The 12,670-nt window shown below is 31.9% G+C and overlaps 1 protein-coding gene across 5 annotated transcripts in view; it reads left to right on the top strand.

Annotated features, from left to right (window-relative positions):
• Positions 1 to 12,670, top strand: part of LOC111684771 (protein Malvolio) — a 36,534-nt gene that overhangs the window by 5,569 nt on the left and 18,295 nt on the right. For all 5 annotated transcript variants that reach the window (XM_046948713.1, XM_046948715.1, XM_046948712.1 and 2 more), the window contains exons 2-5: positions 9,396 to 9,634; positions 9,717 to 9,901; positions 9,973 to 10,137; positions 10,231 to 10,369. In XM_046948713.1, coding sequence (XP_046804669.1) covers positions 9,419 to 9,634; positions 9,717 to 9,901; positions 9,973 to 10,137; positions 10,231 to 10,369 — 705 coding nt within the window. In that variant the 5' untranslated portion in view covers positions 9,396 to 9,418. The remainder of the gene's footprint in view (positions 1 to 9,395; positions 9,635 to 9,716; positions 9,902 to 9,972; positions 10,138 to 10,230; positions 10,370 to 12,670) is intronic.

Genomic DNA, 12,670 nt, shown 5'->3' with positions numbered 1-12,670 from the left:
AGGCAATCAAGTTTTCTATATATAAAATAAATACTTAGTAGTACCGAAGTAATTGTATTTGCAAAGAGTATGTGCGATTCTTTAAGATATTGCGAAAAAAAGAATACCAAATGAATACATAAATGTTTTCATATATTGCGTAAATTTTTTGAAAACAAGTTATACATAAATTAGGCAAATTTACATTTTTTTTTAAAGTTTAAAGACTTCTTTATAACTGAACTTGAAATCAATAAAATATTAATTAAGAACGATTTTGTTTGGTTATTTTTAAAACAGGTGTATTTAGAGGTAGTTATTGATACAAAAAAAAAAAAGAAATATCGGTTAGTGAACCAATCAATAAAATTAAAAATTTCTTCGTTAATGAAATCCCTGTTTGTTTTCGAACTTTAACAGATTTTAAAATCAGTTTATTGACACGTTTTTTGTTGAAATTAATGAAATTTTTTGCTGTAATTTGCAATAATTTCCCTTTTTTTGTTTTTTTTATTATACTTTTACAAAATGATTGTATATTAACTTTTTGTTGTTTTGTTGTAGGTATGAATTTGTCATGACTTTTGTAACGTTGTGCAAAATTAAGGTTTTCACTTGGAATATAGAAAATCTAAGAAATATTTAACAATATCTTGGGTAATGTAGTTCTGATAAGATTTTAGGTGGATTTTCAGTTTTTTTAGTGAATAAAACTATAAATGGACTTCATTAATGGTTATGGATGCTCGAGAAGTTTAGATCATATTATGGACTGAGTTATTTCGACTATGAGGTGAGATATTGACAGAAATTAAAGCTTAAGTTCGTGTCCTTTTATAAGGCAACCCCAGCAGAGCTCTCCAAACCTTAGAAGATCTTCAAGATCATGCAATTTGCGACTTTCTATTTATGTTTATAAAGAGCTAAGTTTTGGCACTGATGAATCTACGAGTAAAATTATCGTAGTCTTAAATAAGAACTTTTATGGTTCACTAAATAACATAAGGAGAAAGGTCTCCTCTACATTTGGTACGATCGTTTTCTGATTCTACTTAGATAATAATGAGATCACTTTGAGAGAAGACAATGTTAAAACTACATATATAATCAGAAAAAAAAAAACACTTTGGATCACTAAGGAACATAAAGCGAAAGGTCTTCTCTGCATTTGGTACGATCATTATTCGATTCTACTTAGATAATAATGAGATCGCTTTGAGAGAAGACGATGTTAAAACTACATATATAATCACAAAAAAAAACATGAAGCCATCGATCCCAAAGACAACGAATATTCTTTAATCTTCTCTGAGATCGGATGTGTCTTCTTTGATGAATAGTGAAACGAATGTTCGCCTTTATCAGTCATCACATTCAAAACTTAAGTTTATCTAACTTGATCGAAACTAAGAGTAGCGTTATAACAGATTCAATTGAGCAGGTTTCAAAGCTTATTTAGGGTTAAAAATATGTGAACTCTCTGGAGTCTCCGGTGTTTCAGAAATTATGACGTACCAGTATTCAAATGAGTTTAGTAACTGAACGGAATTGGAACTCTTATTAATTTTCACTACTACCACATTCTCCTTCAACCACACGCAGGTGGCAATTTACATATATGGAATTTCTGGTCCAGTACTCGTGCACTTTGCTCAAGTACTCGATCAAATCTCATGCTATAGTAGCGGTAACATAAACTTATCCTGAAAATGTATATTTCACGAGAATTTGGGTTTGAACCACAGTCACTGCTTGGATTCCGAAGAAACCTCAACCAAATGAGCAGATAGGACAAAGTCCTTCGGGGAACTAGACAGCCGTAGTACTAGATTATGTGGTGCTCTAGTTCGACCCCAAGTCAAATCGTTCCAAGGAATGCCCGATGATACATTTAATCATAACCATTTTATAGTTCCGACAGACTAGAGGTATCGGTAGCAAATCCCCCAGGATTGCAATCACACTAAGATGCTGCGGTCTTTCATCAAGGTAACACACAGTCGATAATCTGGATTACTTTACTAGAGTCAGTCCCCTTACGCATACTATTGTAATGAGCAAGCGGTTGTGTTAACCAGTACGAGATCTGCTTTAAATATCTCCATTAGATCTTCAGTTGCATTTCCACAGGGGTCAACTAAAAGTGTTGTTTTCAGTTTCTTTCCTAAAAAGACTAAAAGGTTTGGCTCTTCTTCAATTAATGCACTTTAAGAAAGAAAAAAGAAGAAACGGTTTTTCAGCTTCTCTGATAATGACCGGCTCTTGTTACCAGGAAATATCTATTTCTTGGCAGCTACCATCAACCTTGTTATATTATCTGGGTCTATACTTAAGGACCCACTGAAATAACTATTGATCTTAATACAATAGTATAAATCTGACGAGTGGTGTGTTCCGATTCCTTTTGACTCTTTTCATAGTGAACTATCATGATACCCATCAAACCAATATTGATCGAAAATCAACTATCTAAAATTAGGGATTCCGATATCGAATAACAAATTGAAAACATTTTAATTTTATTTCATTTCAAAACAAATGTTTTAATTCTACTCCAGATTTAAAACTTTTATAGTGGGTTTTCGAGTTGACAATCAAATGTCAATTAATAATCAGATTAGCTAATCTAAAAATAAATTGATTCTGATGTTAATCCCCTTTCAGGTTTTTGAGAACAAGATTAAATTTAGCGGTGTTGCCATACAAACAAGAGAAAACGTCACTGTTTGAAACAATGCATGTTTTTTGTAAAAAGAAGAAGACAATTGTAAATGTAATAGGAAAATTAATGAAAACTTTAATTTAAAACAAAACAATGTATTGTAAAGTTTTAATGTTTATTTTAATAAAAATTGTAGTAATATGTATGACATCAGCTGTTTACACTTTTGCATTTTTTGCTCAAGTTTAAACCTTTTCCATTAGGCGCTTAAACTAGCAAACAAAATCAGCTGATTGAGTATTCGAAAACAACTTTCCAATCACTATTCCTTCATCTAAAGATTGGCACTGAGTATTCAGAATAACTTTCGAAGATAAATTTTAATTAAATCCCTAATCCTTCACCTAAATATTGGCCCTTAAAGACTCGAAGTCAAGGAGAAAATATTTCTTTGTTTTGTCCTAAACTAATCTTAACAACTTTTTTATTTTTGCAAAAAAATCACTTGGTACCGAGAAATGATAGCGCGTAACCTTTTTGGAAGTGGACCTCTTATCTACTGTATCTATAGCAAATACCAACAACTGTATTAAATAAAAATTAGTGTGCATTTAAGATTCGTCATCATATTGTTAATTTTTCTTTTTTTTCTTTCTTTCTTCTCTTGCTGATAAGCCAATCTGAACCCAGTTATTTTTTTTTTGCACAAATAAATATGAAAGTATTTATGAATTTATTTATAAATGTTTGTGTACATTGAATTATTGCTCATCAATTTAATTGAATTTTTTTTTTTGCTTTTTTTATGATGTCTGTAACTGTCAACTGTTGTTGTTATGTAGTTTAGTGTTAAAGAATATTAAGGGTAATCACAGTTAAAGATTTAAGGCAATTAAAAGGTTAATTGCCGCAACTTATGATTTTAAAACTGGAAATGAATGTGAAATGTTTTCCATTAAAATTTTCCAACGTATCTCTTTATTATGTCAAGTTTTATATTTTTTATATCAGTTTAAGTATGTTTACTTGCTAATGTTATCTTATTATTTTTTTGCCATAAATATAATAAAATTTAAATATTTTCTTGAATTTTATTACTAAAAAGTGAATACCTATAATAAAAGTTTTACTGATAAAAGTGTTATTTTGATTGTATTAAAGTTTTACTTAATTGCTTGTATTAAAAGTAGTCTAAAATTAACTTTGCATATTTTATACAAATTAATTAAGTTAATTGTTATATTAATAATTTCACATTCCAAGTTTTAATTAATTTTAAACGAAAATTTTTAAAAAATTCAAAATTTATTTTAATCAGAGTATTGAATTAAAAGTTGCATGAAATTAAACACTAGCCTACCCAGTGAACAATTTGTGTTTATATTGATATTGAAATTTTCATTTCCCTTGAAGCGAAAATTTCTATCGTAAACTTATTGTGAACAATTCATTCACAATAGTTGATTTCTGTATAGAACAGCTGTTTAATGTTTACAAAATTCCAGCAACAAATTTCACAACAGGGAAATTTTTTTCACGACAAAATTAATTAGTGAACGAAAAAAGTAAAAGGGAACATATTTCACGTGAAATGATGATTGGCGATAGGAGTGATTATATATAAGGTTATAATACATTTGCTCAATTCACAATTGCCCTTGTAGCGTAGTATCGTTGTATGTCATATTTTCTATTGTAGAGTCTTTTTTTTAACTATACTATATCTCGAAAGATTTGACATTCTATTGGGAATAAATATAATATTTTAATTCGACACAATTCTTAGACATAAATTCGGAAAAAATATAATTATTTTTATTGCCCTATAGAGTTATTATTAAAGACATTATCTTCATAAGTTATATAAATTCATTTATCTATTAAAAGATATTAAACAAAACACGTGTATTTATATAAAGGTGTGCTTGTTATTTGCCAAATATTGACACAATTCTGTGGTCTCATTAAAACTTTGTTTTGACGATAAGATACTATATAAGTTCTTGGTTTTGTATAACAATTTTTTAAGTTGTTACAGGTCTGGGAATTTCTCAAAAGCATAATATTTATGAAGACTTTTTACAATATTGATTTAAACTTTGGAAATATTGTTGGCCTTAAATTATTGGCGATCTGAATGATTTAAGTACAATCGACCTCACGATCACCGAGATAGATAGATAGATAGATAGATAGATAGATAGATAGATAGATAGATAGATAGATCGATAGATCGATAGATAGATAGATAGATAGATAGATAGATAGATAGATAGATAGATAGATAGATAGATAGATAGATAGATAGATATATAGATATACAGATAGATAGATATATAGATAGATAGATAGATAGATAGATAGATAGATAGATAGATAGATAGATAGATAGATAGATAGATAGATAGATAGATAGATAGATCGATAGATCGATTGATAGATAGATCGATAGATAGATAGATCGATAGATAGATCGATAGATAGATAGATAGATAGATAGATAGATAGATAGATAGATAGATAGATAGATAGATAGATAGATAGATAGATAGATCGATCGATCGATAGATAGGTAGATAGATAGATAGATAGATAGATAGATAGATAGATCGATAGATAGATAGATAGATAGATAGATAGATAGATAGATAGATAGATAGATAGATAGATAGATAGATCGATCGATAGATCGATAGATAGATCGATAGATCGATAGATCGATAGATAGATCGATAGATCGATAGATAGATCGATAGATCGATAGATAGATAGATAGATAGATAGATAGATAGATAGATAGATAGATAGATAGATAGATAGATAAATAGATAGATAGATAGCTAGATAGATAGATAGATAGATAGATAGATAGATAGATAGATAGATAGATAGATCGATCGATTTAGCAAACGTATGCGCGTCAGATATATTATAAGATCCATAAGATCATTTTTAAGTATATCTTTAGTTTATAACACATCAAAATATTGCCCATAAATATGCTCTGGATCCTTAAAACCATGACTAGTGCTAAATAAACATCTACTATAGGAACGACACCCATTAAAAATGCTTAAAATTCCTCGAAATTGAAAGAAACTAGAATTGTGGCAACTTAAAATTGGTCCAGACGATACAACGTAAAACGAGGGATTGCAGTAGAGTTTTACACTAATAATGTACATTTTATGCCTGGCTTATCAATTATTAGTTATTGAGAAAAAATCCAGTAATTTTAGCTTATTATATAGATTTTTTGTCAACCGCTAAAAAATCCCCATTATTTTAAATATATATTTTTTGTAATTGTATTATTTAAAATAATATTAAAAAAATAATAATTTAGCTATTTTCTTAATTTGTTATTCTATTCGTAAACTATTAAAGAAAACAAAAGTTTTTATAACGAAAAAATTGGGTACTTTTTGCTCACACAACGAAAACAAAAATGTACATGATAATCAAAACTTAAATACTTTATTCAGATCTCACATCATGAAAACTTTTTAAATTTATTAATTTTATTACATATTTATATATTTTTGTTATTCATGTGTATGTAAAAACGTATAGAAATAAATCATATACATATCGTTATCTGAAATGGTAGAGAAGATAATAATTAATATTTTACATAGAAGTTATTTGTGAATGTGGAAGGGTAAAATCTGTTAGATGTCTCAAGGTCTTGTTACAATATATTGTAACGATAAAGTGACAGTTTGCATGTAAAAATCATTTTAACAGATAGAATATCTACCGGTTAAGTGATTACGGAAAGTTGAGATACTGGGCCTTATATCGGGAGTAAAAGATATAAGCATGAATATTTATCATACATAGTGCTGATTGATTGAGAATCAAGAGAACTTTTTGGTACTTTTTTTTTAATTTTTCAAACTGTACTTCAATATGAATCTACAAAAGTGTACTTTTTGAACTTTCTATAATATGGAACCAAAACACACTTAATTCTATATATATGAGACTGATTGAATGGGGATCTATAATAGGGATCCTTTTGGAATTATTCATATAAAGCATTCGGTACTTTTTCGTTAGGTTACGTGGGTTGTTTGGGAATTTACTCGGAGGCCCATTGTGATACCCTTAGAATTGCCCTTCCTTTATCTTAAGAGAATGGTTTCCCTCCCTTATTTCCGTGATTTTTTAGTTCTTGTGGTCTTCATGAATACCAGCTGTTGTTCCTAAAAAAACTGATCATGTTTAATAGTGACGCAACTCTGCTACATTGCAGATCATGGAAAAGGGCTCTGCCAAGATATATTAGTCTATACTCGTGTATGGCTTGGTAGTCACATAGAAGGTGTTGTACTGGTTCCACATTCTCATCATCCAATCATAGAAGCTATAAGTTGGATAGTCCATATGTTCTAACATATGTCCAATCATACAGTGCCCAATAATTATACTAGTTAGAAGCCTAATCAAGTTCTTACTAAGAGACAAGAGAGTCCTAGCTCTTCGTTGTCAGAGTATGTCAGTGCAGTCTCGATATTCTGCTAGTGCTGATATTTGACAACCTCAGTTCCGTCTCCCTCAAAGTTTAGTCATATATCAATTTTGATAAGGTCGGTAGAGGAATCCCATTGCTCAAGGATTAAGTCTGGAAACCACCCTTTGGTTGTGTATTAATCAGATATTTTCTTTCCTCGGATGTCCTCATGACCTGGAACCCATATTAACTCAACGTTATGTTGCGTCAGTTATACCGATGATTGAATACAGTTGAGAAGACATTTCGTCATTAGAGTTAAGACCCTTGGTTGATCCATGGCTGTCTACATATATATGAAGGACCGTGAAGAGGTGTCAGTTAGTCAAAGAGTCAGTAGAAGATTTAGTTTTTCGGAGAATATTCTTCAGGCCATGTACCTTTCTGTCTTTGAGCCATCAGTATAGATTGAGATCATGAGGACAATATTTGCTGCCTAATCATCCCTTGTCGGTATTCTGGTCTTAAATGACCTTTTATAATTCAGTGTAGAGAGTGTGTAGTGTGTTTCGAATATGTCATATATCTATCACCGTCTGAAGGATCGTGAAGATGTGTCAGTTGCGTATTAATTAGATATTTCATTTCCTCCGATGCTCTTATGTACTGGAACCCATTTCTACTCAAAGTTATGTTGCGTCAGTTGTACAAATGAGAAGACATTCCTACTAAATAACATTAGAGTTAAGAGCCTTGATTGATCCAAGGCTGTCTACATATACATGTATGGTCGAATTTTGGAGATTTAGTTCCCGGTTTCTCCTCGCGGCTGTGTCGATGTCATATATCTCTGCCTGAAGGACCGTGAAGAGGTGTCAGTTTGTCGAAGAGTCTGTAGATGATTAAGTTTTATCGGAGAAGATTCTCTGGTCTTAAATGACCTTTTATAATTCAGTATAGAGAGTGTGTAGTGTGTTTCCTATATGTCATATATCTCTGCCTAAAGGAACGTGAAAAGGTGTAATTTCGTCAAAGATACAGTTGAAGATTCCGGTTTTCGGAAAAGATTTTCCAGCCCATGCCCCTTTCTATCTTTGAGCATCAGTATAGATAGAGATCATGATGTCCCTTCGGACAACATTCGAGGCCCAATCATCCTATGTCGGTACTTTGGTCTTGAATGATCTTTTATAATTCAGTGTAGAGAGTGTGTAGTGTGTATTCTATATGTCAAATATCTCTGCCTAAAGGAACGTGAAAAGGTATCAGTTAGTCGAATAGTCAGTAGGAGGTTAAGTTTTTTTTAGGAGAAGGTTCCGCAGCCCATGCCCCTTTCTGTCTTCGAGCCATCAGTATAGATTGAGATCACGTCGTACTTTAGGACAGTATTTGCGGCCCAATCATCCCTTGTCGGTATTCTGGTTTATAATGACCTATATTTATTTAGTGTAGAGAGTGTAAGTCTGAATTAGGTGAGAACCCATAAAAGGGAACTTTTTGGTACTTTTTCGTTTTTAAAAAGGTACTTTTCTTTTCTATAATATTGAACCTAGGAACATGAAATTAAGTATGTAGATTGAGAATTTTTTGAGAACATATAAAAGGGAACTTTTTGGTACTTTTTCGTTTTTCAAAAGGTATTTTTTGAGTTTTCTATAATAATGAATCCAAAAACATAGACGAGAACAAATTAATGGAAATTTTTTTTGGTACTTTTTCGTTCTACAAAAGGTACTTTTTTAATTTTCTATAATATTGAAACTAGAAACATAAAATTAAGTATGTAGAGTCGGAATTAGGTGAGAAGCGGAAAAAGTGAACATATTGGTCCTTTTTCTAAAAGGTCCTTTTTTTAAATTTTCTATAATATTCAATCTAGAAACATGAAATAAAGTATGTTGAGCCCGAATTAAGTGATGCAAAAGAGTAGTTTTTTTAACACACCATAATGAAGGGTATATAAGATTCGGCACTGTCGAATAAAGAACTCTTACTTGTTCGTTTTTAAAATTGCACTTAAGCATGAGTATAAACGTAAACCTGCATTGTAACTGGCGATATGCTTTCAAAATAAAACTCACATGAGAAATCATGAAAAAAAACTTAAAAATATTTATCACTCAGACATTTCCTTTTTAACTTTGATAAACTGTAAACTATTTAGTAGAGAAACAAAATAATTAAGCTTAAATTTACACAACTAACAAAAATAATATACATATATGCAATTTATCTTTTTTACTTGGAAATCTTTTTTTAAATTAAAAGCGTTCTAATGTCTTGTTATTTCACTTTTAGATTTTCACTTCAAAAGTACGAGTATGTCATCAAATGATGCCTATAATCGTAGTGAAGAACAAAATGGAGGCAATGGATCAATTGCATCATTTAGCGGCAGTACGGGGCCGAGTACCAGTAAGCCAGACATATCACAGATACAGCAACAGATAGTACCGAATGAAGAGACACATTTAAGGGGTGATTCGAAACAGGCCTATTTTAGTGATGAAAAAGTTTTGATACCCGAATCTGATAAGGTAAATAAAACATATAAAAATAAATCTTGGTTTTGTTTTATTGTTTTAATTGAATAAATGTTTTATTTCTTGTTAATTTTAGGTGGGTTTCAGTTGGCGTAAATTATGGGCCTTCACAGGGCCCGGTTTTCTAATGTCAATTGCGTATCTTGATCCGGGTAACATTGAATCTGATTTACAAAGTGGTGCAGTAGCTAAATATAAAATTCTCTGGGTTCTCTTGTGGGCGACCGTGTTGGGTTTACTAATGCAACGCTTGGCTGCAAGGTAATTTATTTAAATACTTTTTTTCTAAACATTTTCTTAATAAATAATTTATTATTTTTACATTATGCTAGACTGGGTGTTGTAACTGGTCTTCATTTAGCTGAGATGTGCTATCGTCAATATAAAAGAGTACCCCGTTTTATATTATGGATTATGATTGAAATCGCCATTATAGGTTCCGACATGCAAGAGGTCATTGGTACAGCTGTTGCCATATATTTACTATCGAATAAAGTGTAAGTATTTGGCAATTATAATTTAATTTGTTTTGATTTATTTTGTTTTATTAATAAATTGTGATTTTTGTTTATTTCTCTTTTTGTTTTTAGAGTTCCTTTATGGGGCGGTGTTTTGATAACAATTATCGATACATTTACGTTTTTGTTCTTAGATAAATATGGTCTGCGTAAATTAGAATTTCTATTCGGTTTTCTTATCACCGTTATGGCTGTGACTTTTGGCTATGAGGTATTTATAAAAACATTAAATACACTTTTTGTCAAATAGATTTAATCGAAATTTTTTAAAAATTTATGAGCATAATTTTTTGTTAAGATTATGAAATATGTCTGTGTAGACTCACGTATTTATGATTTACAACGTTTATTGGAAAAACAATATATTTTAAAAAAGTCTTGCTAAAACCAACGTTTTCAAAAACCACTTTAGTGGAAGTTTTGTTCCTACACCCACAAAAATCGGTTTAGAATCCTTTTTGGAGTTGATCTATCGAGGTCTGTCTATCCTTGTAATCAAAATACGTATATCACTACAATAATAATTATAAATAAGTTTTTTGTGATTTGACTGTAGTCTTCCTATTAACCTCCCGTTCAGAAAATTATGTCCAAACTAATTTCAAAACATGTTAACCGACGTTGTCTCAGGCATTGTAATCTTTATAAATTCTTGTAGTTTACGGTAGCATTCCATAACTATTGATTAAAATATACGTCCTGCACACAATTGGCTTATATCTTATGGGAACGAGGGGCCAAATAAACAACTTCTTCATTGGAAGTAAATTGAAACTATCACCAGCGAAGTCGGCGACAACACCTTTCACCACCTGGACGCGTTCCCACGACAATCGGTTCTTCGCACTGGAACGATTAGGAGTTTAATTACTCAAGATTGTCAACCCTTCCACACTGACTTTACACGAATCGCTGCTAGAATAACAACTACATGGTCAAAGGAGGTAACCTGAGATTTAGGCTTCGTAGTCGAAGGAATCCACGTAGCGACTTTAAACAACTCAAAGGGTTTTGGGGGTCACCTTTTGCAGTCTCTTTAAGAGATATTGATAGTTTTCTTAGTGATGACCATAGTCTTTCTATAATGCTCCCTTCAGAAAATGATATCCAAACTATTGATAGATATATTAGTCCTTTACCCACAATAAAGTATTCTTATATGAAGACGGCCCAAATCGTTTCTGAACTATGCGATCGAATAATTGGTTATCTAGGAGAAATAAACAACTTCTTCATTGGAAGTAAACTTAAACTATCTTCGACAACACCTTTCAACACCTGGACGCGTTCACACGACAATCGGTTCTTCGCACTGGAACGACTGGGAGTTCAACTACCAAAGATTGTCAACCCTTCCACACCGGCTATAACAACAGCTACCTGAATAAAGGAGGTAATCTGAAATTTTATGCGTCGTAGTCGATGGAATCCAAATACCGACTTTGAACCATTCAAAAGGTTTGGGTGTCATTATTTACAACCTGTTTATCTCCTCAGTCCATGCCACTGCAATTAGATACAGATGGCGATATATAAACAAGGTCTTTAAAGCGATAGCCGGCAGCATTTGAGGAATGGACAGATAAACTTTGTTGGCTACATATTAAGCAATTGGCCGGTCAAATATGCTGCACCAGTATGGTCTCCTTCGCTAAGTGATACCTATTAGAGAAATATTCACGTACGAGCTGTTACGGGCTGCATGCAAATAATCTCGGAGCATCAGCTACAAAAAGAAAGAAGAAACAAAAATCTTCCCACTCAAGGAACATAATGTTATGCTGACTAAACAGTTCCTCCTGGTATCTTATCGGATAAGTCGTGCAAATTTTAACATCACACAGTTAAATGCTTAGCCGTAGCATGTCAGAAAGGACCTTCGTGTATACTAGGAAAGCATACGAAGATATGTAAAGGATCGTTTGGATCGGAGTTCGTATATGGCAGCTTTGAACGACATTCATAGAGATGCCATTAATTCAGCGGTTTCAGGTTACCGCATGAATGTTGATTTTTGATGTTGCCCATAGCAGAAATAGAGAAAAATCTACCGTGGATAACAAGAGTTGCTCTGGCACAACTGAGATCAGGATAATGCAAAAGACTCAATCGTGCAGTCCTTAATATATGCCCAGCATATGGAGCATAATGATACCCACCACATATTCAACTGTCCAGCCCATTCTACTTCAATTAGACCTATTAAAGTAGCTCCATTTCTTGGTTTGGAGCTAAATACAGAACCTCTGTATTAAAAAATGTATATTTTAAACTGTTACAACAACAATTGGCTTTGAATCCATTTCTGACTTGGTTGATGTCCGTAGATCCGTCTCCCACGTAAACCGTTCATTGCAGTTCGGTGTATCATTCCACAGCCATTGATATTTCGTATTATTCAGTGCTAACCTGGCACCAGAATTTAGCCAAGGCTTTACTGCCCTCATAGGCACTTCACTTCGTTTACAACTTGACTCTGTAATAGATTAATTCTGATAGTTTAAATAACTAT

This window comes from Lucilia cuprina, chromosome 4 (genome assembly GCF_022045245.1).
Source record: "Lucilia cuprina isolate Lc7/37 chromosome 4, ASM2204524v1, whole genome shotgun sequence".
NCBI lineage: Eukaryota > Metazoa > Arthropoda > Insecta > Diptera > Calliphoridae > Lucilia > Lucilia cuprina.
Note: the sequence above shows the minus strand (reverse complement) of the source record. Positions and strands in the feature narration are given on the sequence as shown.